This window comes from Puntigrus tetrazona, chromosome 24, assembly GCF_018831695.1.
Source record: "Puntigrus tetrazona isolate hp1 chromosome 24, ASM1883169v1, whole genome shotgun sequence".
Lineage (NCBI taxonomy): Eukaryota > Metazoa > Chordata > Actinopteri > Cypriniformes > Cyprinidae > Puntigrus > Puntigrus tetrazona.
The window spans coordinates 10,195,211-10,222,918 of NC_056722.1; the positions used below are offsets into that span (position 1 = coordinate 10,195,211).

At 37.4% G+C, this 27,708-nt stretch overlaps 2 protein-coding genes across 2 annotated transcripts; both read left to right on the top strand.

The window, feature by feature from the left end:
- Positions 1-994: 994 nt before the first annotated feature.
- Positions 995-10,717, top strand: LOC122329838 (NXPE family member 3-like). Its single transcript, XM_043226448.1, has 8 exons — positions 995-1,128; positions 1,217-1,275; positions 3,245-3,601; positions 3,710-4,125; positions 4,217-4,287; positions 4,741-4,944; positions 5,076-5,416; positions 9,917-10,717. Exons 1-8 carry the CDS (start codon positions 1,092-1,094, stop codon positions 10,112-10,114), a joined length of 1,683 nt encoding a protein of 560 aa, XP_043082383.1. The 5' UTR covers positions 995-1,091; the 3' UTR covers positions 10,115-10,717.
- Positions 10,718-13,825: 3,108 nt separating this feature from the next.
- trpc1 (transient receptor potential cation channel, subfamily C, member 1) lies at positions 13,826-27,668 on the top strand. Its single transcript, XM_043226925.1, has 13 exons — positions 13,826-14,322; positions 15,436-15,590; positions 15,690-15,791; positions 15,941-16,143; positions 17,053-17,184; positions 17,603-17,798; positions 18,550-18,886; positions 20,888-21,027; positions 21,181-21,339; positions 24,397-24,584; positions 25,119-25,320; positions 25,753-25,947; positions 26,896-27,668. The coding sequence occupies exons 1-13, from the start codon at positions 14,157-14,159 to the stop codon at positions 27,121-27,123; spliced, it is 2,403 nt and encodes an 800-aa protein (XP_043082860.1). The 5' UTR covers positions 13,826-14,156; the 3' UTR covers positions 27,124-27,668.
- The last annotated feature ends 40 nt before the right edge of the window (positions 27,669-27,708 follow it).

Here is a 27,708-nt window from a genome sequence, read left to right on the forward strand (position 1 = left end):
AGTTTTTTTTTGATGAGAACTGGCTTGTGTGTTGCTACAGTTATCAAAAGTCTAACTGTATATACACATTTTACGGGGCAGTCCTTACAGGTGAAAACCAAGCACTCAGGTCGCAACTTTAAATAAGTAGATGTAGGGAAGGAGTTTTACGAGCCCCGATATAATCAGCATATTGTACTAGCAAATATCTCAGACGCAATCCACGCCTCGGGTTGTTGCCAAAGTCCAATACAACAATAGATGTCACGCTTCCAACAGCTCATTCTCAACCCCATAAAATTCTCTGATCCGATCAAGCGTTACTGCAGACATGCTCTTCCTGTATTCTGTACCGATGGTTAAACAAGTATAGTAACAGAAGTTTATCTCCGTTCGCTGTTTGTATTAAGTGTATTCTGGAAACACCCAGCTATATATAACTGGCAGGTGTGCTATTTAATTTAATTTAATTTAAGCAGTTGAACTTAAAAAGTTTACCTATTAAATGATAAAAATCTGGAATCAAATATATTTAAGTAGGGATATATACACATCTACGTGCCCCTGTTAAAATATAATATGTATAATATGATTTTTATATTGAATTTTATATTGAAACCAAGCCATATTGAAACCATATATATATATATTTTTATTTCACAAGTCTGTCTCTACATTGACCATCATGTTCTGGTTAATGTTTTCCATATTTCTATCTATAACTTCTGCCTTTCTTTCTCTTGCATTTTTATCTGTATTATACGTGAAAGATGTCACGAAAGTGCCACAATGCCACCATGCCTGCCCTCTTTTAGATCTTTTGTTCTAAAAACCTGTGCTCTTATTATTAATTTAGTTAGTTAATTAGTTACAAACATGGAAAAAAGGGAACCGCTGTAATGATGCAAAAACATCTTAACTATCTGCAGGACAGTCACCTTAAGCAATGCAAAACTGGATAAACAGATGAGTGTTACCATATGGACAGTATTGTCACAACTAAACGTCACGTCATCCATTTTAATAGCAGTGTGACAGGTTTAACAGAACATGTACTGTACTTAGCTCACAAGCCGATGTAAAACCATTAGAGGAGAACAAGAGACTTTGCCATGGTCAAACCATCTATGAAGAAATCAGATCCAAGAGGTAATCACTATTATGCACGCTTTTGCATTTGTCATGGTGGTCCGAATGGTTTCGTGTTTTAAAGGATTTGGTTTTTTTTATGTATCAGTCGGCAGGTTAAGACAATACGCGTTGCTGCTGGCGTGTTTTTGTACATCATCCTGTCTGGTAAGTTAAGAAACCGATGTGTATGCTTAAACGCAGCTTTTAAAACAAACAAATCGTATTTATCCCTCGCAAACTAACGGTGATGTGTGGCGTTTAGGTATAGGAAATCCATAAATGCAAATTCAATCCATAAATCTGAACGTGTGCATCTGAATTCAGGGCTGAACTGTTACTGGTGTGGTTTTAAATAATAAAGCTATAAAGTTTCAGAAGGAATCAATGCATTTTTTATCTTTATTAAGTTCCTAAATCCATTGTGGTGGACTTGTTTTTACAATATTTGGCTCAATTTAATTAATTCAGCTGCAGAAAAAACAACAAACATGCTCTTATCAAGGATTAAATATGCTTAATATGGCTGCTGGATTTCTTTGAATTGCGATTGAGTAAATATTTTTGCCATTTTAAATTATTATTCAATACCTCGATATGTTATTAATGTAATTCACACATATATATATATATATATATATATATATATATATATATATATATATATATATATATATATATATATATATATAGGCTACTTATCTTTATGAGTGCATGATCTCGTAGACTAATCCAAAAACCCACACAAAATACCTGTAACAAAGGGCTGGTCGTACGACAAAGACAACCCTCACGTACAGACTAGATTGCATCAAAGTTAAAGAATGAACGCACACTAAAAGGATAGAGTCGACATTCTCCGTGTGCATGAAAACTCGTGACAGATCTGCCTCAATCCTGCCCCAGGATATGATGAAAGGTCTGCCACGGACTAGGGTTGGACAATATTTAGTTTAAAACAACGTATCCGTTTTGCTTTTATGGCCAATAACGACCGCTTGCTGCAGCTTAAATCAAATAGAAAAGGTTTACTTGAAAAAAAAAAAAAAAAAAACAGTTACAGGGTTACGGTGACGTAGGCTGTTCGACTGAGAGCAAAAACAATGTTTGATTTACAAAGCTTTTCGGCATACCTCCTTTGGTTATTTCCATTATAGCTCGGCGATGTTGAATCATTTCGAATAATCCCGATTTCTATTACGTTGTTTTTGTTGTTGTTGTTTTTTTTTTTTTTTAGAATTTCGGTTTTGTCTTTCAGCTTTTCTCATCAGCATACATTCCTGATAAGTTGCCCCTCTAGAGACATTTTCTATCTCACAAAAAAAGAGCGCCTAGGGACAGGTCTAGCGACTTTCTTGAAAAAAAGTTTTTTTTCTGCGACACGAGCGCGAGAGCTTGGTTTACCTCAGCGGTTCACCTCAGCGCGCGCGCCTCCCTCCGCGTCTGCTCTCCTCAGTCTCTGAGACACCGGTCTATATATATATATATATATATATATATATATATATATATATATATATATATATATATATATATATATATATATATATATATTAAAATTGTAAAAGACACACAGGTGAATGGGACAGAATAAAAGTAAGAAGCTTCACAAGCATGTTGTCCTTGGACCTGTGCGTGAGGATGCATGTATACACACACATACACACACACACACACACAAATGATTGCAAATATTACACCAACTCCGCTCACCCTGAACATCATGCAGTATGCTTTTATGAATAACCCTCTCTCACACGCAGAGATGCTTAAACTGCCTTGTTTTTAACTTGCATTGACTACAAAAGAATCTTTTCTTTCAACACATAGTCTAGACAAAACATTTTGACAATAGGTTTTCTGTTTCATGTTCTGAGTACACGAATGAACATACTTTCCAGAAGGCCACCAATTCGCTAAAAACGTGTTTTGTTTATAAATCAATTTTGAGTATATCCACAGCTTTTTTAAATTAAACTGATTTAATGTATTTTAATCGTTTTTACAACCAAGTTGGTTGTACTTAAAAATTGAAGTCACCAAATGAACTTGAAATATTGAAATATGTGGAGCTTTAAACATTTGCATATAAAAAAATATGAATTGGGTGTGGTTGTTAAACCTGGTCTTCTCTCAGGCTCTATGGAAACTGAATATTGGGATCCAAATGAGACAATTACTGCCCCCAGGACCTAAACCAGCTCCTCAAAGTGATAATTATTACTCAGTATCCACGACTAACATGGGAATCAGTGATGAGGAGTGGGAAAGACTACAGAAGGCTCTTAACTGGCCCGGTCCAGATCAACTAATCACTCAGCTGAATCTGACCACAAGTCCAGTCCACTCGACATTCTCTGTTGTGGAACCCAAAAACAGTTACAAAGTAGGAGAAAACATCTCCGTTATTATCACAGCCAGAGACCACAACAAGAACCTGAAAACATACGGAGGAGATTTTTTCAAAGCAAAGCTTTTCAATTCGGAGCTAAAGGTGTGTTCATTTTATATTGTTTAATGAACATTATGTATATGTTTGTAAGCTTGCTTTACCGAAAGCTTTACACACGTTTATACTTAACCTTTTCTATTCTTCTTGTAGGCGAGTGTGTACGGGGAGGTTGTGGATCATCGTAATGGGACTTACTCTGTTGTTCTTCTTCTTCCCTGGGAAGGTCAGGCAGAAGTTTCTGTGCGTCTCGAGCACTCCAGTGAAGTTGTGCAGATTCTTAAAAAATACAGGGATTCTTCGATCACACGCAGCCACTATAATGGCCACTTTGAAGGGCCAGGACCCAATAAAATCAGGATCAGGGAAGTAGTAGAATGTAATCTTAAGTGGGGTGGAGAAGGAAGTTGGAGGAAACGTAACTGCTGCTGTGAGTATAAGGATATTAAAACAGGCACGGTGTGGCAGTGTGAGAGACCCATAAAACTTTCCTGTGACAAACTGGTTCATCACTCCATGGGACGTTTAGAAAGCCCTTTAAACGCTTTTCAGAATCAACTTTTTACAAAGTAAGTTTAAAGATATTCAAAATTAATTTCAGAAAAAAAAATTAAAACAAAAAATATTTTTACAAAATCTATTATTACAATTTTTTCGCAGGAAATTAACCAATATTGCTGTTACTGGAGACAAAATTAACATAAATGTCCTTGGCAACACTGCAGGCAAAGGTATGTTAAAATATAGTATATTTTTCTGTTTGCAAAAAGATAAGGGGTAAAAAAATGTTATTTAACAAACACTACGGAGCACCACACATGACATGCATAAGAAAAATGGAAATTGTGTGCACAATTTATGTTATATGTTATGTTGTGCTTTGTGTCTAAATGTGCTAAAATAAAGGGCACAAATTAATATTTCATGCACAAAATTTACCTTAAACGGGGGAACGAATTAGGAAATTATTCGCATGATTTAATACAAATTAGAAAAATGTGTAAATTTTATACACCGGTTTATAAACGAAAATGGTCAAATGGTCAGGAATGAAACAGGAAATGGTCAAAATATAAACAGATAACATATGACATGCCTAGTATCAGAGCAATGTAATATTACAAGTGAATGAAGAATTTGCATACCGTCGACAGTCTTTTCAGGTAAATGTTTCTTTTCTTCAGGCACAACGGAGAGATGCAGATCTGGCTTGACAACACCAGTTCCTGCGGGATTCTATTTCAAAGATGTTTGGAAGTCTTTTGTATGCAACACTCAACAGTTAAATTCTGCCCAAATGAGAAACTGCCTTAAAAACAAGATTATCTACCTCTTTGGAGACTCCACCACAAGGCAGTGGTTTGAGTATTTAGAAAGAAGTGTGCCAGGCAAGTTATGACTTTATGTTTTATTTAAGACTTTATAGCATGGACATATATTTATACAATACATTTGGGGCTGCTGTTGAAGAAATGAATGAATAAATGAGTCTAATGTAGGTTTTGATTATCTTCATCAGACTTAAAAAGAATGGACCTCCACACTCCTCGTACAGGTGGACCCCTGATGGCCGTGGAGCTGAAAAATAATATCATCGTTCACTGGAGGCCACATGGTGTTCCTTTAAGGTTTACTAAAATGCTCATTACGGACCTGCATTATATCAGCAATGATATTGATGAAATAGCCGGTGGTCCTCATGCAGTTGTTGTATTCACGATCTTTGCCCACCTGGTGTTTCACCCAATAACATTTTATATTCATCAACTGGCTAAAATCCGTGAGTCTGTTGTAGCGCTGCTAAGTCGTGCGCCACAGACCACCGTCATCATCAAGTCTGGAAACACTGCAGGACGAAAGGTACGCTTAATCTAATCTTGGTTTTCAAATCATTTTTGTGTTGTTTTCTTCTACACTGTTGCTGAAATATGCCTCTCAGTGTATATTTAACATTATTTCTGTCAGGACCACTATCGTCAAAATGATAGATACTTAGCATAAATTTTGGTTTGGCAGTTAGGTTCTGTGTAAAGCAACTTCCTGCCCATCCATACAGCCTATCGTGAAGGAGCAGGGTTAACAGAACAGAACATCCACTTGACTTAAGCGCTCTAAAAAAATCTAGTCTACCAAGACCAAACCAATGCACATTCTATTTACAATGATAAAGATTTACAATGTATCTCAAGAGAGGTCATGACTGAAATACATCTCAATTGTTTCTGTGGCAGAAGAGGTACATAATATGATGGATGTGCTGAGCTCTACCCTGATCAGTCACAACATTAAAACCATCCAATGTTGTGTAGGTCCTCCTCGTGCTGCCAAATGTCTTGGGTTATGAGTGTAACCAAGGTTCCCTGTGACAGGGAACAAGACACTGCGTCTGCTGATGATTTGGGGAACGCCATCATTTTAGGCAATTTAGAAATCCTGGTTACCTCAGATTTCTGGTGCACCTAAGAGTATTAAAGTGCACTCTCAGCACATGTCATCAACTTTTTTGTCTAAAAGAAACATTTGGAGGATGGCGGGAAGCATAGCAACAAGACATCTCATTCCACTCTTTCAGGGATCCATGGTTACACTCAAAAAATGACACACAGGTTTCATCAAATCATCAATCATCTTCTTTGCATGAAGGAAATGTTTGCAGATACCTATTCCGCCATACTTAGGGGCATGTCTGCCACATCAGACAAGCACTGATGCAAAACTGTGAGTGACAGTATATACTTCAAACAAAATCGAAAAATGAACTGAAATGACGTAATTTTGAACAAAATGAGGCCAAAATGAAGTTTGTTTTGGCAGTTCGAAACAGCTCACTAAAGCAAACCTTTTAAGGAGTTTGTTTTGGCTCCTAAACACCTTTTGAGCTCTTGATCATGGTGGTTATGCAATTAATGGGTGTGTTCTGAAATTACACCGTCTTTGATGCAGGATTTTTTTTCATTGTTCGTTCCTCAGTCATCCGAGGTCAGGCAGAAGAACCACATATTCAAATCGCTATATACATAGCTGAGCTTACACATATATCTGCACCTGTATCAGATTTGAAGAACCATTTTTTAGTTTTTGTGAAGTTTAGGCTTACAATCAGTGTTTGGTGCTTGTGCATTAGTGTCATTCATCTATCATTTCCTCTCATTTTAGGCATTATCATGAGTAAGGTTAGGTTAAGGTGTAGCAAAATTAAATTTTAAACAAAACATGTTGACCCAGGAACACAAGGAACTTAGCAATATCAGGATGTGCAAAGCAACGCAGAGACATTCTGGGGGTGTCAGAATGTTTTGAAACAGTATACTATTGCTCAGCTATTTTGAATTCTTTGCCCTCAAATGACGAACGAAAAAGAACTTTGTTTGAAGTATATCAGGGCTTTTACTTTATCTCAATAGAAAACAGCCCATGCACTCTTTGAATATATACAGAATATACACTCCAGAAGGATGATAAAGGGATGAAAACTGTGAGGTCAAAACCACTTCTCTTTGAGATCTCTAGGAGATCGGTAAAATCCCCTGGAAGCAGAGGATCCTACTTTAAGACAGTAGGGGAGGGTTCTGCTTTATTCCAAAGCTACATGTCCAGGGGCCTCATTTATAACCGTTCTGTGCACACAAAACCTGCCCTGAAAGAGTTGTATGGTTACTTCCTACTTAAAATTGACGGGGAAATTGCGGGTTGACAAAAATATGAAAAATATGGGCAGTTCTTTTTTTACTGTGCAATCACAAACTCCGTTTCACGGGTGTTCCTGTTTCACTTTTAAATAATTAACTGACCAACCAACATCTATCCCAGAGTTGCCAACAGTACTTAGTCTTGGACTTAGTATGGGGGTATTAAGCTCAAGTTCTACACTACATTTCCTCCCCCATAGCTAAGGAAATCTCAAACAACACTTTAATTTTTTTTACAAAACATTACCCATACTAATAAACTTAAGCTACTATATCGTTGTACAAGACGTAATCTTACGAGGTGTTATTAAAAGGCGGTTTGGTGTTTCCGTACCAGGCTCAAAGACCCTGTCAATCTGTGCATAGTTTTTCTCAGTAAGGGAGCATGACACGAAAGCAATGGGACATTCCGTTCCATCAGCCATCAAAAGCAACGGCACCCATATGCTCCAAACCCATATGGTGAGGCATCACATGCTGGCCTTAGTGGATTGTGAGAGTCCAAATAAATCAGAACTGAATGTGACATTGCTAATTCCTTGCTTCCTGAGGAGCTTTCTTGCTTCAATTCCATTCTTATTGGGTGTCCATTCACTTGAGGTGTAAGCCAGATAACTTTTTTTAAGTCCCTTCTTAGACTGTACATTTCGAAATTCGCCAACCCTCTATCACAACCCTGTATCTTCTTCATCTGAGTTTTCAGTGACATCATGCACATTCCTACTCCCACCTTGTACTGTCACTCCTTATCACTGCGTAAGACATCAGATTAACATGCTCTTTGAATGCGTCTCATTTTATTGAACTTTCTGCGTGTTTCAGATTGGAATCTGCACTGATTTGCTTTGTGTCCCCTCTCTTGTGAAATGCCACAGACTAGAGAATCTCTTAGCACGTCATTCAGTCCATCCCCAAACTGACAGTGTTCTAACCATAGATATATATACCTAGATGTCTGTTTCTATGGGTTGTGAAACGTAAGCCATCAACCATATCGTAGTGGTCTGATTTGATGTCATTCACCATAGGTATTCGAAAGATGCAACAATCTTGCACAGAACAGCTCAACTGCCGAATGACATCAAATACACTGTTCCAACATGGCAGCCGCATTTACGTGCCTGGAGAGGTCTAATAAAGTTTCTATTTATGTTATGGTTCTGACAACTTCTTTAATTCAGCTATATAAACTGCGATTGACTCTCCATCGTTCATGAAATCTGAATAGTTCGGCAATGAGCAGTGGTTTTGGCGCTAGATGCTACTGCGTTACTTTCATGTTGTTGTATAAACTAAGATTGGTCTGTTTTTTATGGGAGCAGTGAAGCTTCTCAACTGGCTTCATAATACTGCTTCATTCATTCACAGTACAACGTCACTTCTCCCAAGTAAAAAAAAACTCCCAAAAATAGAAGAAAGCACTTTCATATGATCTGTAAAACAACACAACACGTTCTAAAACAACACAAATAAATGTCTGAATCACGAACTTTTAAAACAAAAATTCTATTGTATTATGTTCACCTTATCAGCAAAACTGCATAAATGTACTTTGATTTAAATTGTTTAAAACAACAAAAAAATTAAACAATGAAATCAGCTCTAATTATCTGATAACTATTTAAACACATTTGTTTTTATCCTTATATTTATTTCAACACATAACAAGGATATTGGATGATTTATAACCATATATGGTTATTTCTGCTAGGAGGCGGGGTGGATATGCACATATTCCCAATCTGCCCCTAACTGGAACTTATAAGGGAATTTTTGAGCAGGTTCTGGTGTGCGCATGGTTTACAAATCTGAATCTAGCCTTTGAGCGTACGTGCACTTTTAGGATGAAATCTACGGAGAGTTTTATGAATGAGGCCCCAGGATCTTAAGACTCCAGCAAGTGCCATACAAAAAGAAGGAATCTTTCGAGGCAAGTCGCATCTTATTGGGTTCTTAAAGATCAGACAAAGAGAAAAGAAGGAGAGATGTTTAATCGATCGCCAGGAGCAGGGATGGGCACGGCAGCCTTAGATCTTCCGCACCCTATACTTTGGGCAGGGGAAGCAGTGCTCAACTTCATCAGACACATGCAACCAACTTTGATGCATTGTGTGTTCTGATAATGACCAGCATTTTCTTTGAGCAACTGGAGCTACAGAAGCTCTTCTGTGTTATTGGACCAGACGGGATAGTCTTTACTCAGTCAGTCCGCATCGGTAAGAGCGTGACCATGACCTTGATGCCAGTTCATCGATTGTCCTTTCTTGAGCTACTTTTGATGGGTGCCGAGCCTTGCATACCACAAACTACCCACAAGAAGTGTCGGAGATGCTCCAATCATCAGTATTTGGCCACTAGTCACTCAGATCTACTTCCAAAAGATGACATTTGAAAATGACTGTCCAGTTGATGCCCAACATATCCCACCCCTAGCGTAATCAATGTTATTCACATCGCTGTCTGTGGTTTACGTAGTTTGTCTTACTCCAGGGCTGACAGACATTATTATATGTTACTGAACATTTGTTACCGATTTACGTATCTGTATATATGTTTATTCTGTCTCAACCGATCTACGTTTATATACGTTTTCGTATTTTATTGTACAGAAGCACTTGAAGCTTCATTTACAAGAAAATGTCTTTTTGATTTGCGATTTGTGTTATTACAGGATATTTTCCAAAGCGACTGGTACGCCAGGCAGCTGAACACGATGATGAGAGAGATGTTCAGAGATATTAATGGAGTAATCTACTTGGACGTATGGCAGATGACTTCCTGTCACTATCTAAATGAAAATGTTCACCCGGGACCTGTTATTGTTGCCAATGAGGTCAAAATGTTTCTGTCATATGTTTGTCCCATCTGATTCTTTATTTACAACCAGCCCAAAGAATAATATTTATTTTGCTCAGTCATCATCAGTTAAACAGAACAGACTTGAAGGAACTGCTCACAAACACCCTTGTGAACAATTCATAATGTAAGAAAAGCGCAAACCTGAAGTATTTTAAAATTAAGTGATCATGTTATGACAGTTTTGTCTGTCCACGTTTATTTATGGAGTTGTACAGAAAATACAGTTTAAACTCGTCATATTGACAGTGTTACAGTTTTTAATATTGCAGGACAAATATTAAGCAGTTTTAATTGCTGCTGATACTGTGTTTAATTTTACAACGATAGTAGATAGGTATAGCTAGCATAACTTCAATATACTGACAAGACTAGGACTATAAGTTGTTAACGTCCTGACATATTCTGTTTGGACAGGCATAAATGATATGAATTAACCTTACCACAATTAAAGTGGTGTCTGGTTTAGTGCAAAATTTAGTTAACATAAAATACATGTTCCAGAAGATAAAGTGGTGACGTACGAAAGGCTAGTGCCATTTACCTAGCTGGCATGCCCTCTATTAAACCATGTTTAATGATCTGGATTTGGTGGAGTACCTGGTTAGTGTTTCCTACACTGCAAAAAAAAGCCAAAATATCTAACAATTCTTAAATTAAGAAATTAAGTGAGTTAGAATTCCTAGATATTTTGGCTGGAAGCAAGCCAATCTGCATTTTTTGCAGTGTATAAATGAGGGATGGGGATTGTTGATCCTGGAGGGCCACTCTTCTGCAGAGTTTAGCTCCAACCCTGAAAAAAAAAAAAAAAACCTAACTGCATCCTGAAGACCTTGATCATCCGGTTCAGATTAGGTTTGGAGCTATACTCATGCAGGAACAACATTCCCCGCCCCTGTTCTGGAGTCTCTACTAATGAGTTGCTGATGAGTTGAATCAGGTGTGTTTGATCGGGTGTAGCGTTGGTGTGCCTCCACGAAACGGGTGGTTGTAAATTTATGAGTTTATTTAATGTGAAATGTTACATTGTCTATTTTAGTACTGATGCTGTACTTGTTTTGTTTATTTAAATGACCATTTACTGAAAACTAATTAAACAATTGTATCTATGAATTTGCTTGCCATTCCATTTTTTTGTCTGATATAATAATATAAGCTGCTGATTTTAAGTGGGAACGGTGGCTAAAGGACGCAGCTGAAAGGTGTAGTGTCTGGCTTCTTCGAGAAAAATGGAAAACCCCGCCGTGAACACATCTGAATACTTAGAAACCGGCTAATATTTTAAGATGTGCTTTGTATTTTTCAACACAGAAATACTCTGTTGTGTTTCTTGATGCCTGCTCTGCTCTCTTCTTTCCTCCTTCTTTTGTCTTTTTTATTCCTTTTTCCTAAGCAAATCAAGCACTTCATTTCTTTGCTTTCTTTTACATGATTTTTTCTTGCATTCCAGATGGCCCAGGCTCGTCTTCTGTGGACTGGGTGCCTGCTGCTTATTGCTGGTTATTTCCTAGTAGGGACTGAGTAATTGCCACTGAAGTTGTATCATCCCTTGCATATTTGTCGGTGCCTTCTGTTACACTGATGGCTGAGGGACCCTCTGGTCAACCTGCTGCAAACAAATTGACCAGAAGGCCTAGAACTGCATAGAACTGCCATGTGCCCGCTGTCTCCTCTCCTCCTTCTGTCCCTGGCCCTGTCATCTTTGCTATCAAACAATTAGGAACATACAAGTCAAGTACTGAATTAATAAGCATGCAGAATCATTCTAAGTGTATAAAATGTAACTTAATTAACTGGATAAAAGTACTTTACGTTATATATAAGCTACTAAAGAGGTCATATCTGCTGAACTCTTCAGAAAATGAGTGCCATGGATACTGGTGTAAGCACAATACAGTACTTCGAATTTGAGGTTCTTCTCAATTTCCTTTTGGCCTGGTCACAAGTCACCGTGGAGTCTAAACCTATTTCACCTAAAATGTGTCTAAAAACAGTAGACAGCAACTGACATCCGCACTAAAACATCAGTGTGTGGTGTAGAGAGCTTCATTCATCAAAATGGAAGTTTATGAGATAGGTGATGAATTAAGGAGAGTAGGCATTTTAAGAGAGTTTGCAAACGTGAAATTTAATTTATATAGGCCTAGCAGTTTATATGTGTGTGTGTGTGTGTGTGTGTGTGTGTGTGTGTGTGTGTATATATATATATATATATATATATATATATATATATATATATATATATATATATATATATATATATATATATATATATATATACAAAAGTTAATATTACGTGAATGGATGATTCACTGACAAAGACAGAGACTTACTGCCACCTACAGGTATATTCTGTAAATTCTTTAAAGGGACAGTTCACCCCAAAACGAAGATTTTATATTTATCAAGGGCTTGCACGTCCTGATATTGATGAGTTCTATGTCTGTAGAGATACGATTCAAAGTAAATTTTTGTATTAAAACGCTGTTCTAGAGTCGACAAAATATGTTGACCCTAGAACAACGTTTTAATACAAAAATTTACTTTGAACCGTATCTCTACACCTCTACACCTTACCCACGAGTAATGGCTAAAATCAGAGGAAATGATAAATGCATGACACTGATGTACAAACCCCATACAGTAATTGTAAACATTATCGTTTCTTTACCTCTAGCACACAGTCCAACAACAGCTCTTTTTTTCTCTTTGCCCTTCTGTGGGATAAGCAGGCTGTAAACATGCTAACTAGCACGTTATTAGGAAAGACGATTTACAAAGATTCATAAAAAAAAAAAAAAAAACAAAAAAAAAACTTTGTAGGTGAGCCTGGATCACAAATGATTTGGGTGAGCATGGACATAGTGGTGTTAAAACTATATAAATACTGTTTGTTTTCTTTTTATGGGTTATGGTTTGATTTGGATTTCTCATGATTTTTTTCCCTCTCTTAGAGGATATATACCAACCATTATATGACTTACAGTTTACAACAGTTTGATTTAAAAATCTTAAAATCGGATCTAATGAAGAAGAAAAAAAATTAAAAATGTAAAAGTGAACTATCCCTTTAAGCCCTCTGTGTATCGTTTGCTGTCGTCTGACTCAAAGCCCGGTTTTTGATTATTTTTATGTTTTGCTCGTGAAAGAAAGTTTACACAGCACAAAGAAAAGTTAAAAAACAAAGGGAAAAAAAGGAACAATGGGGGCCTGAAAGTGCATTTGGTTACAATGTTTTTGTTTTTTATGATACCATTATTATCTTCATGTAAACTGTAAAAAAAACCCCAAAAACATGAAATTGTAAAAACGACATTGTCACTTTAAATAAATGTGTGGGCACGATATTCTCCTAAACATATGTAATGTTATTTGTAAAGATGTTTTATGCTTCATAGTCCTCTTTGGAATTTGAAATAATTTTGCAACAAGAAAAAAAAGTCTTTAATATTTTTACTATTACCTTCTTCTATAAGCTCAACGTGTAATGCGCGCCGTTTTCCCTTTGCTAATCGCTTTTCCTTGTTTTATTTTCCCTCATTGGTAAGTTGCTCGACGGTTTAAAATAAAATATCACCGACACACTAAGCAAACACGCTCAAAATATCATGTTATTAAATATGCAGCACTAAGTAGTGAACTTCGTGTTTGCTAATGTCAAAATGTTCTTGAGGACGTTCATCCTTTATGTAACTACCGATGCTCCTAAGGCAGTGACGGGGCGCGCATGCGCATTTGCAGCAGCATCAGCACCAGAGCAACAGAACATCGCGATGCTCCAGCCTTTTCTTGTGTTTACCATCGTTTCGATAATGAAAACCTTTAGGTGATCCTCACGCATGCACACGGATGCTTTTACCACCGTACCGTGCACGTAAAAGGATACGCAGATGTTATACAAAGAGCTCTGACGGGAGTCGACGTCTCAGTAACGGTTAGGGCCTCATCGGAGCACGTAGCGTCGTTTACATCGAGATTGACCAGGGCTCTCGTTTGAATTTTCGGTGATTTCGGTGGTTTCATGTGTATAAAGGTGTAAGGCTCTGCTCAGTGGGATGCACATCAGTGCTTTGCCGTACTCTCTCTCCGTTATAATGGCTGCTCTATATCAGGGCACGGACTCGTCTTCTCCGGATAAATATCTGGCGTTAAAGGACGTCAGAGAGGTGAAGGAGGAGACCACTCTGGACGAGAAGCTCTTTCTGCTGGCCTGCGAGAAGGGTGAGTTCACTTAGCACTCTTAAATATATACTATAACACAGCCTTAGCCTAGTAGTAATAATAGTAGCAGTAGTAATAATGATGATGATGATGATGATATGGTTATAGGCTTTAGCTGCTCGCTATTACAGTGTTGTTTGTTTTGGGGGTTAAATAACATCACTCTAATAGCCTACTAAATATTTTGTTCTGATAAAAAAGGTTTGGCCTACTGTATACAGGAAGCGTTGCATGTGATGTTTTACATATATGTGAAGCTTTCGCTGTTTGGATGGATCGTATTGTCAGTAATCATACTATATAGACACATATTCAAACATTTTTAAGAAGAAAAAAGGTTTTGAATTAAAGCAACATTTCATTTGACATGTGTGGCTATATATATACACATATATATTCTCTCATATATATATATATATATATATATATATATATATATATATATATATATATATATATATATATATATATGACCTAGTATTAATTAAAAACCTGCATAGATTAATATATTGTTTTAATACATACCTAATAAAAAGCTGGTTTGAATATTGACTGAAAGCCATTTTACTCAAAGCCACAAATTGCTTGGATTGCTCAGAACAGTAATGAAATAATGATATGAGAAGGAAATAATAAAGTTTAGCAGTTTTATGTTTTAAGAGGAATTTACGGTTTAAGAGGAATTTGCGTTAGTAGCTTTGAAATTAAAAGATCAATAACTGACTACAATAATTTCCTTTATTTATTAGACATGACAAACTACTAGGTAATAGTGATTTGTTTTCGAGATAAGTAGATTTTGAGAGCTTGACTGATGATTCGGACATCTTCGGTGTTCAGGATTATGTTTAACAGAAGTGCGTAGTTTATTTCCCAGCATTCCAGAAACAGCTTGGAAAACTAATGAATTTCCTCTGGTTACATTGTGCAGACAAGAGTCGGTTGCTATTCTTTTACCATATAAAGGAATCCTAAAATGGCCCAGGGAAAGATATCTCTCCTTTAAGGGATATTTTTCATCACAAACCGCCGTCCTTTTCTTTCTTAAAACAAACGCAGGTGTCATCGTATAAACCACTGAACTAATTTACTGTTGCCTAACTACATTTTAAGGAGACTACTACATGGTGAAGAAGCTTCTGGAGGAGAAACGACACGGTGAACTAAACATTAACTGCGTGGACGTGCTCGGGAGAGATGCTGTCACCATTTCAATTGAAAATGAGAATCTAGACATATTGCAGTTGCTCTTGGATCATGGCTGCCAGGTGAGAACACACCCACGTCCACATATCATGAATAACGTGCTAGAAAAAAAAAATCTGTTCGTTTGAGATAAATGTGTGTGTGTGTGTATGCACGTTCAGGCCACAGATGCATTATTAGTGGCTATTGATTCAGAAGTGGTAGGAGCAGTTGACATCCTCCTAAACCATCGGCCCAGGCGTTCCTCCAAGCCTTCTATTGCGGTTAGTGTTTTTTTTTTTTGTTTGATTATTTTTCCTTTTATTTAATTTCTTAGTATTAGTGTTTTACTATCAATAATATAAATTATTTCAAATCTAATTGTCCTAAAACCTTGTTGCATAACCATGCATCGTATACATTTTTCCTTTAGAAATTGATGCAACGCATTCAAAACCCAGAGTATTCCACCACCATGGATGTCGCTCCAGTCATTCTTGCTGCCCACCGGAACAATTACGAGATTTTGACCATGCTATTAAAGCAAGACATCTCTCTGCCTCGACCCCATGCTGTAGGATGCGAGTGCACTCTCTGTAATGCCAAGAACAAGAAGGACAGTCTTCGTCACTCAAGGCAATCGTTTTTATCTTATCAAACCATGAAGTTACGGAGGCAATGCACATTAACAAATATAATTGTGCCATGATTTTTTTCCCTGTAGACCCTTGAAAGAATGTTAAAAAGTCACCCTAAAAACAGAGACAAAGCATCATCAACTAAAATACCAAAAAGAAGTAAATTATCTAAACAATGTGAACCTGTGAAAGACAAAAAAAACAAATAAAGAGACAGATCAACAAAAGTACACCCAATTTTATCCCAACTAGTCAAACACAGCTCTTAAAATGTTCAGGCTTTGTGAGTGTCCAGCATGCATTGCAGCATGACAATATTTTGCAGTTACTGTTATATGATTATTGTTTTGCTGTTTGCCGACTTCATTTAAACCTTTTGTTGTTTTATCATTATCGTTAGTTATTTGTTGTAGTTTGATGTAAAGATCAACATTTGTTGGTTGTCACCGTTCTTGAGGTTAGTGTGTCTAGTTTCTTAGTCTTTTAAGTTGTCTTACAAACAAACACAATGTTGCATATTATATATTAGACTAACTTATCCATTACAGTTTGTCATCTGTAAAAAAAAAAAAAAATCTTCAAAAAACAGAAAAAAATCAGTTACATTAAGATTGAGGTAATAAAGTGTGTTAGCTGATCAAAAAAGAGATATGTGACTTGGGTTGAGTGAGCAACTTGGTCCAAAGTTGAGTAAACTCAAGAAAAGCTCTGCAGCGAGTTGCCTTGAAATTTTAAGTTAAAATGTAACTTTTTATTTTTTTGCTTGTGAGAAAACGTTTTAATGATCACCTAAATGCATTCGAGAAGCAAACAGTAATCATAAAGTGTGTTTACAATGTAGAGTTGAGGTTGGCTGCGTCCTTTTCAGTGTTTTATTACATCCTCTATTTGTGTTTCTCTATTTCAGGTTCCGTCTTGATATTTATCGGTGCCTTTCCAGCCCGTCCTTGATTATGCTTACAGAAGAAGACCCCATTCTAAGAGCATTCGAGCTCAGCGCTGATCTGAAAGAGCTGAGCCTGGTGGAAGTGGAGTTTCGGTAATGGAAGAGTGATTTGGAAAAAAAAAGTCTCATAGGGATCGCTGCTAAATGAAAAGAACAAACTGGTTTGACAGTGTTACATCCATGCATTTATAGTGGTTAATTTAATGGGGTCAAAGGTTCTCGAAAAAGCAAGGATGTTTGCCCATAGTCAGACCTGATCATACTGAGTAAACAATACCTTTTAAATTCCAAAACAACATCTAAATTTAAACAGATTTAAAATGTATCTTCGGGTTTGCTTGAAAGGAAGAGAGTTATTCATTTCATAAGGTGCCATTTTGTTTTGTTAAACATTAATTGGCCAGTCGGCTTTTATTTGGATGTGAAATATATTACAGGACAAACCTTGTGTTTGTCAGAATGTGTTCTCCTTCAACTGCTCATTCTGGATTTCATTGTCATTATATTACAGGAACGATTATGAAGAACTTGCCAAGCAATGCAAGATGTTTGCCAAGGACCTGCTGGCTCAGGCCCGCAACTCGCGTGAGCTGGAGGTCATACTGAACCACACGTCTAGTGAGGACCACGTGGACAAGAGAGGCCTCCTAGAGGAACGCATGAACCTCAGTCGCCTCAAACTGGCCATAAAATACAACCAAAAGGAGGTTAATGTGGATTTTTAACAAAAAAACTGTGCTTGTATCTACAACAGCAGGGGGTGTGTTTCCCATACAATGACGTACTGTAACACTGTGGTCTGCTTCGCTATTTTTGTTCTCCATTGTCTTGCATTAATTGCAGATGTTTCATTACAATACAAGTTCACTCTAACTTCCTACATGCACATCCAGTGCTTTCATTTTCTTGACAAACTGAAAGACGTAACGAAATGTATGTACAGTATATGGAATGAAAGTCTGCACATTAGCTTGCTTATTTTACTAGATCTATTTAAGTTCATGTCACTTTGCAATGCTATTAGCGGATGGTTTCAGGAAATAACAAACTATAGTTCATCAAAATATATTGCTAAGAGCAAAACTGATGCCAATGATTCTTTTGGGAAATGTGCCCCTGGCTAACAATCTTAAAGAGATAGTATACCTAAAAATTTAAACTTGGCTTTAGTTTGTTTTAAAATTGTATGAGCTTCTTTCTTTTCTTTGAAAATGTTGGTTGAGAATGCTGATAACCAAAGAGTTGATTGTAACCACTAACATTAATAGTATGGAAAAAAAACGTTGTCGATGACTACCGTCAACTATTTGGTTTCCAACATTCTCAGCAGAAGAAAGAAACTCATACAGGTTTGGAACAACTTGATTTTTTCTATCTAGCTTCAACCAGTGGACAGATATTTATAACCAGGCACATATCCTTTTTCTAATGCATTTTCTCGTATTCCAATCTGTGCAGTTCGTGGCCCAGTCCAACTGTCAGCAGTTCCTGAACACGGTGTGGTTTGGGGAGATGGCGAGCTACCGCCGCAAACACACATGCTTGAAGATCCTGTCTGTTTTGAGCGTGGCGCTGATGTGGCCTCTGCTGTCCATCTGTTACCTGCTGGGACCCCGTTCTCGAGTGGGCCAGGTCATCCACACACCTTTTATCAAGTTCATCATACACAGTGCCTCCTACTTCACCTTCCTGCTCCTCCTAAACCTCTACTCACTGGTCTACAACGGGGATAAGAAGAACACCATGGGTCCCCCTTTGCAGTTGATAGATTACCTTCTCATCCTCTGGATCATAGGTGAGGATGAACAGCATTTCATTTATTATTTTCTTGGCAGGCGTTTTACATCTGACAAATGAGAACCAAAGCAGAATTTTGTGCTGCGATTGCTATCAACAGGAAGCAGAAGATAAAAAAGCGCCATAAAATCATGCCTAAAGCCTTGCATACCTCTCAAATCCACACTTTGTTTATAAATTGCTGCTTAGACTGTCAAGCAGAAGTTCCTATACGGTAAATTCATGTGAATGTTAGACATTATGTTATAATTATCACCATGGACCCACCAGCCGTGGACTTCTTTGCACTACAAACATTGAGTTCGTCCATCTGTTCTTCATAATTCTACGCCATTAGTATGACTGATAAATTACATAGATAATGTTGCTTGATGCGGAAGCAATAAACACAGCTAGCGGTAAGCATCTGTCTAGATGCACATTAGCATGATACCACTGGGTAATTTGTTGCTAATGACATTTGTTTTAGATTTTGTCAAATTTTCCTCCTACAAAGACTTAACTGTCATTAAGAAATGTACTACCTCAAATGCCTGTGGATTTAAGAACATCAAATGACGAAGTTTGAAGAAAATTAAGTCTGTATGGAGACCACTAGAGGGAGGAAGAGGATTTTTTTTACACTGCAGATTTTTAAAAATACATCGCAGTTCAAAATAATATTTCATTAGAGGTCCAGTATGTTTGATCACGTCACCTTCCTTAATACGGTGTCGCTTAGTGCTTTAAGCAACACACCCAGATTATAATTGCCACTTCATAAATGACGTGAATAGAAAGTCAACAGAGACTGTGTTATGAATACTATATTCTGAATACAACCGTGCCCTCGAGTGTAGATTTATACGATAGAATGTCAAAAGAAAACCATTTTCATTTACCCGTCTTCAAAACTAGTTCTGTGGGTTCTGTGTTATTTTGTGGTGCATTATTTCCATTGATCGTTTCTTTGTCACAGCTGCCAAATGATTTTATTTTGTAGTGTCATGGGTGTGCCTGTCTCTAAAGCGAGTAAATACAAGGGTGTCAGTCTGTAATTTACAGTATGCCAATCATATCATAATACAGTTTCTACAGCTTGAACAAAATACTTACTTGGATAATACAATGAATTATGTATTTTATGAATGACAGCTGTTACAATGCATTTGGTCCCGCTGAGCCCCATTTAAAAGTCACTCTTTCTCTCGCAATTCTCTAACGCCATTCCAAAAACTGATGCAAAAAACTGAAACAAATACAATTTGTAATAACAAATTTCTTAATTATTTAATTTCTTATCTAATTATTTTTCAGTGAAATGGTTGGACTATATTTTAGTTTGATAATGTTCATTATATTTATTTAGCATTTTTAATGGATTTTATTGAACAAAATTGTATTTATGCAATATCTATGATCCATTTGTTACTGTTGTTAAAGTAGACAAAAAGTTGAAACTTGGCAGATTATCGCTAAAGTGAAAAAAGTTTAGAAAGCCAAATATAGTTTGAGTTTAAGTGTACTAAAATGCACAAAAATACAATTTTAACAACTTATAATATATTTTCTAAAACATCAAAGCCATGTATCTAAATACTTGATATTTCAAAAACAATTGCCAAGAACGATTTTGCGTTCCAAATCATTTCCAGTGCATTCCATGTTTTTTTTTTTTTTGTTTGTTGGTATATTCATATAGCAAGTGCCAAAACCTATATCAAGTTTTGGCTTATACAAGTACTTGTGACAATGACATCATTACTATGCTGAAAACCATGCAAAGATTCCTTAGCCGCCAGGGACACCTTTACTGATCAGCAGGTTCAAAATTGTAAGGGTTAGGCCACTATTTGCACTTACCGTTTTCTTCAAATAGCTTTCATTAATATTTCTGCCAGGCACGGTTCTTTGAGTTACATTGCCCCTGGCAGGTGATTGAAAACCTCCAGCTGTAAGGAATTTCTGATTTGCTGCTTGAATGATTCTTTGCACTGATGGCGAATTCCTCTCTCTGCAGGCATGGTGTGGTCTGATGTGAAGCGTCTGTGGTATGAAGGGTTGGAGGACTTCCTGGAAGAGTCACGGAACCAGCTGAGTTTTGTCATGAACTCGCTTTATTTGGCCACTTTTGCCCTAAAAGTGGTGGCTCACAGCATGGTATAAACCCCGTCCAGAACATTTTATTCTGAGCACTTATTCAAGTTATTCAAGACTAGTTTACTTTTAAGCATGTTTAATGATGTATGTTGTAATATTTAATTATTTTGCAGAAATTACATCATTTAGCATTTCCTTTGTCCTTTGCTTCAGTTCAAGAACGTTAAGGAAGAGCCGTCAGTATACAGAAAAAACTGGGATGCATTCCACCCCCTCTTGGTTGCCGAAGGCCTTTTTGCGTTCGCCAATGTTCTGAGCTATCTCCGTCTGTTCTTCATGTACACCACCAGCTCCATCTTGGGGCCTTTACAGGTAATCACAACTTCCTCTGTCTGTACTTTTTATCCATTTACTGCCACAAACAAGAGAGCGTTTAACCACTCCAGTCTTTTTCTTCTGTTACGTAATGCTCAGCGGTCAGGCCGATAACGCCAGAGAGATCTCTCATTTTTCCTGTGTATCTAATCAGTGCTGAAAATGTCTGTTTTCAATTATCTCAGTAGTCTTCCAATTCTGTGTTCTTGGATCTCTGCCATGGAGTTTCATTTCTAATTTATAGGGATTTATTGCTGGAAATGTCCAGTTTATAGTGCAGGGGTGAATCTCATGAAGGAACATTCCCCACCTGCCAAATGCAGGTCTTTTTTTCTTAGTAAATTCTTAAAAAATAAAGTTTCTAAGAGTTTTTTGGGGGGTATTTTTGGCAGTAATGGGTTCTCCAAAGAAACATTCAGTGATAAGATTGATTAGATGATCTAAAGAACCATTTTCCACTGTGAAGACAAACCAATTCAAAGGGACCATGGATGTTAAGGTTTCTCTATAGATGCCAATAAAGATCCCACATTTTTAAGAGTGAGCTGGGAATTTCGCCTCCAGCCATTGTGGTGGGCAACCTATAACACGTCTTGGATTGGCCTTTTATAATTCTCTTACTAAGCAAATAACATGCACTTGTTAAAGTAAATTTTGATCGTATCTAGAAGAACGATGAAAGATAAGCTGTCAGAGCATGCATATATTTGTTTAGATGTTCAGTATTGCTCTGCCTCGACTGAACCCTTGACTATGGCAATGCTAATGCTATGCTTTTTCAGTCTTCCAATCTTCGTGAGATTCAGCCGGTATAACCGACTTCGGCAGGCATCTTCTTGTAATTTCAGAGAGGTTGCATAATACCGCACTGCTCCTCTCAGAGGACTCCGGCATTCGGCATGAGTAACACCATGTCAGTCCAGAGTTTATGTGCGAGTGTATCTCTGCTCTCCAGCACGTGCTCTTAGACTGACATCAGCGTCTGGCCCCGCTGTACGGAAAAGTAATTCGCTCAAGGAGTGTGGTTGGAATGATGCATATGAACAAACACACACTCTCAGCTGTAATGGATCGACACACGAACACACACCCAACTCAAGTTATTTAGAGGAAAGTGCCTTGTATTATTGCTTTTCTATAAATGCATTAATCTTCCCACATGCTTAAATGCTTTCTATACTCCCTCTACCATACAAACATATGATGTAAAGATACAAGAATGACAAAGTCAGACTGGGTAGGCAGACATTTACTCCCTCCTGCTTCATTATTTGGCTAGTCTAGTGTCCAGTAAATCTCCCCAAGGAAAGATAAGTGGAAAGCATTGACTCACCTCTGGATAAACGTTTGAGGACATATTTCTTTCTTTGAGGGCTAGAGTTGAAATATCAAACTGACTGTTATTATAACTATAGTAATTGTTTGAATTATTGTGAGTTTTGGTTGCGACGTCAGGTAAACTACATTTTTTACGTAAATTCAACGTCTAATGTCAATGTTAAATTGATGTCCAATACAGATGTCAGCTGATGTTGATATTCGTTGTTTTTAGGTTGTGTAACCAAAATCCAACGTTAATTCAACGTCAAATACTAATGTCAACCTGATTTTAATTTTCAACCGTAATGCAACGTCTTTCCGACATCATGTCCAACATCAATGCCTGATAGGATATGCTGGTATCTTTCCAAAAATCTGTTTTTTTTTCATTTTCTGTACTGGTACTTTCTATTGCAGTTGATAAATGACTTTTTAAATGAATACTAATAATATTAATTAAAGCAAGGTTTCATTAAAAGGAGGCTTTAAATCGAATACTCAAAAAAGTTCGGTCAGCGAAATCGCTCAGAGGTTGGATCTGGGGCTTTAGAAACATACACTTCAAATGGCCACTGCAAATAGCATGGTTCAAAAAAGGTTGAAAAATATTAGATGTGGAAAATGCCTACCAGGGGTTTGAGAGTGACAAGAAAATGAATTTGTTTAATGGGAGTTATTGAAAAAAAAAAATCCCCCAAATCCTGGCTATGTTTCAGAGCAAACACACAGTACAGGACTTTATGGTTCACCAGTCAGACTTGACACAAGGAATTCATCACAAGGAATCTTGTCCCTTACCTCAACCCACACTGGAAAGGCCAGTGGAATCTAGAAAGCACGGATAGAGGCAGACACCTTAAAAAAGCTAGTCTACTGTATGTGTGCACTGTAGGTAAGGGTTGCTTAATTTAGTTACCAGGAAATGTTCCCCTGCCATTACCCCCTAATGGGCCAAACCAATATTTACCCGAGCTGTGTTAATCAGTGACTAGTTGTTATCCTATGTATGGAATTAGTTAAAATGACATCCACCACTTAAAATAAACTTGTTTCTTTACTTAATGTTTAAAACCATTTCCATGATCATCTCTAAAAAAAGTATCAACAACGACAAACAAGCTAAAAAATTGCAACAGTTATACTTACAAGGTAAGACTTTATTTTATGGTTACACATTAGTTGCATATTCGCATGCATACTACTAGAATATTAGCCATTTATTAGTGCTAATTAAGCATATTTCAATGCATTATTCTACATGACCTTATTCTACATCCATAATCCTACCCAATACCTAAACTTAACTACCACACTAACTATTAATAAGCAGAAAATTAAGAACTTATTGAGGGAAACGTCGTAGTCAATAGCTAACGAGTGCTACCTATTCTAAAGTGTTACCACTTGTTATCATCATTTTTGTCATTTATCCATTGGTCATTTTATATTATATATCGTTTTATATGGACTCCAGTAAAAACCATTACTTCATGAACAATAAAACTGTTAAAATTTAATTTTTCTTCTTTTCTCCAAACAGCAATGCATCAAAATATTTTTCTTTAGTAATCAACAACACTGCATGATGACAGTGGACCTTAAGTTGTATTTAACTTGGAATATTTCTTGTTATAGGAACCTTTCTAGATCCCTATGGTGTCTCTGTTTGTAAGTCAATCTGGACTGCTCAGGCTTGGATGTGGAAGGGCTTGTAAAATGTATTTGTCATTGCAGATCTCCATGGGCCAGATGCTACAAGAGTTCGGGAAGTTTCTTGGCTTATTCCTGCTTGTACTCATCTCTTTCACCATTGGCCTGACACAACTATATGGAAAAGACAAGGACCTATCTAGCTCCAAAAATACAACCAACGACTGTGAGGGCATCTACTGTCGAGAGCAGAGCATCGACACCTTTCACACGTACATTTTATTTCATCTCATTTACACTCATCAGAGAATTTAATAGTTCAAGGGGACATATTGGGCACTTTTTTTCTTTCAAAGTTAGTTTTTGCATCTTAGTTGCTCTTGTTGGTCCAGAGAAGAAATTTTGAGTTCAGAGCTCTTCCTCATGATATGACCCATTTGAAAAGCATTTGACAGACAAAACTTTTAGTTTTCTATGACACAGGCTGTCCCAACTGGCACACTTCATGCGCACTTGCGGTCTTGCAATAGCCACCAGATTTACGTGTCCATTAATTTCACAAAATTTCTTATGGTGCTTATGAGCCCCTTTGTGGTCTCTAAGCTCCCTTTCGACTTCTACACAACGGTCAAAGCAGAATTACATCACAAAAGTGCAGACTCAGAAGTAGACAGCAATGGTTTAGGGTTTGATCTGGGATATGACCATAAACCATTGTTCTAAAGATGCAAAAAAATTAACAAAAAAAATGAAATCTGTTCTAAAGAAATCGTTTGCCATGCTCATTTATCTTTAACTTTTTCCAGGTTCATGGGGACATGTTACGCCCTCTTCTGGTACATTTTTTCCCTGGCGCATGTGGCTCTGTTTGTTACAAGGATCAGCTACACGGAGGAGCTGCGGTCATTTGTTGGTGCTCTTATCGTCGGTACCTACAACATTGTTGTAGTCATTGTTCTCACAAAACTCCTGGTGGCCATGCTGCATAAGAGCTTCAGACAGATTGCCGTAAGTGACCCTTGAAATGATTTGATGCTTTCTTAACATGATAGATGATGATACCATAATTGTATTCCTGACAAGAATATTTAATAAAAGTTTCAAGTATTCAGTCTTAATAAAATATATACACTACGGGTCATCCAAACCTGATGGGGGCAGCAGAGATTTAGCATTCCTGTTCATCTCAACAACCTCTGATTAGCTTGCACAACATTGCTTATGGGCACAAAATCAGGTGCAATGTGACTAATCACTCACAATTGTGATAAATGGGAATAGTAACAGATATCAATCTTCAAATATACTGCTCTGTGTCTGAGGAAGATGTGAATGAGTACATATACGTGTAGGCACTTGTGCGTGTGGAAACATGAATCAGGCAGGTTGCAACAGGTACAGAAGGCATTATCGCATCTTGATGATTTTATCTGCTTGCAGAATCACGAAGATAAGGAGTGGAAGTTTGCCCGGGCCAAGCTGTGGCTCAGCTACTTCGATGACAAGTGCACATTGCCTCCACCTTTTAACATCCTCCCTTCTCCCAAGACCGTGTGTTACCTGGTCATCAGTCTGAGCAAATGGATCTGTTCCCACACTTCAACTGGAAAGGTCAAGAGACAGAATAGCCTCAAGGTGTGTAAGACATATGTGAACTTACATCTGGGAAAATCTGCTAGTTTTTATTTACTGGTATATGGACTATCGTTAGATTAGCTCCAAACCTGCTCTGATGGTGTCCATATGTCCACCTGTCCAAACGCAAAATTAAGATGGTAAATCTGCTAGGTTCGTTTCAATCTCTCGAGAGCAAGAGCAACAGAGAGCTCAAAATTTATGAAGGAGTTGTTCCATCCTGTTTCTGGAAGGCCACCTTCTTGCACAATTTAGTTAAAAAAACCAAGTAAACACAGCTGAACCATCTAATCAAGATATCCAGGATTACTAGAAACCTACATGTAGGTGTGTTAGAGCTAAACTCGGGTTTGGACAGGGGTCTTGGAAGGTCAGTGTCCTGCATAGTTTCACTACAACTTACCTCGACACACACCTGCTGGAACATACCTTCTAGTATGCAGAGTTTACTTAGCTGAACCCTGCAGGACAGTGGCCTTCCAGGAAAAGAATTAGACACCCCTGGTTTATGAGAACTGTCGGTATGCAAGACTTACTCTCAGAACTACGAACACCACCATAACTGGTGGTAGCACTAGGGATGCCAATCATGCACCCACAAAGCTTTGACTTTAAACATAATTGAAATACAACTGAACCAGATAGTTAAGATCAGGTGGTGCTAAAATCTGCAGCAATCCTGCTTCTAGGGCCATGTTTATCTTTGGGCTGGTTGTATATTAATGTAATTAACACGTGGCAACATAACATCCTATGTCACAGTTTAATTTCTAAATTTGGTGGAAAAATGACACCACTTTGCAAAAGCTTTGCCTAAGCATTACCTACCATTTTTGTGGAAAAGGAGTAACTTGTAATTGGCACCATGTTAGTTGAAGAAAGGCAAGCTGCAAACACATCATGCCTTACATTCAGCTTACCAGTGATCCTCTAAAACTTTGCTTCCAGGAATGGAGGAACCTCAAACAGAAAAGAGATGAGAACTATCAGAAGATTATGTGCTGTCTCGTTCACCGTTACCTGACCTCCACAAGGCAGAAGATGCAGAGCACGGACCAAGCCACAGTAGAGAACCTCAATGATCTGCGCCAAGACCTCTCCAAGTTCCGCAATGAAATGAGGGACCTTTTGGGTTTCCGCACCTCCAAATACGCCATGTTTTACCCCCGAAGCTAAGCCATGTGCATTTAATAAAAGCGACCCAGCATGCTTAACACCACTCTTCTTCTTTTTCTTTGGAAGACGAAAAAAGTCCTGGGACTGTACTGGAATAGTATTAAGCTCTGTTTATTCTACACCAAAGCCTGCGGAATCATAACTTATGTAATATTCTTGCATCCCACTTGTTTTTCTAAAGTGTCATTCTTTTCAAATAAATAACATTTATTATGAAGAAATGTTTTATATTGAACTTGCATAAGTTCTTAGTAACTTGCAGTATTTGATTATGTATTTTAAGACTAATTCACATTCATGTATTGTAAAGTAACAGTCTTTAACCCTGCAACATTTATTTCCTTTTATTAACCTGTGATCATGAAGATTCTGAGTGACTGGTTCAGGTGTGTTTGATTAGGTTTAGACCTTAACTCCACAGGATGGACCCACCGGAGCACAGGAGCGGGGTTGAAAACGTCTAAGAATATTTAATGTGTTGTTTTTTGTGGCATTTTGATGCTGAAAAGAAACTCTTAAAAATAAACCTGAAAATACTTATAGAATATGTCGCTTTCAAGAGTTTATTAAGTCAAGCACTCCGAG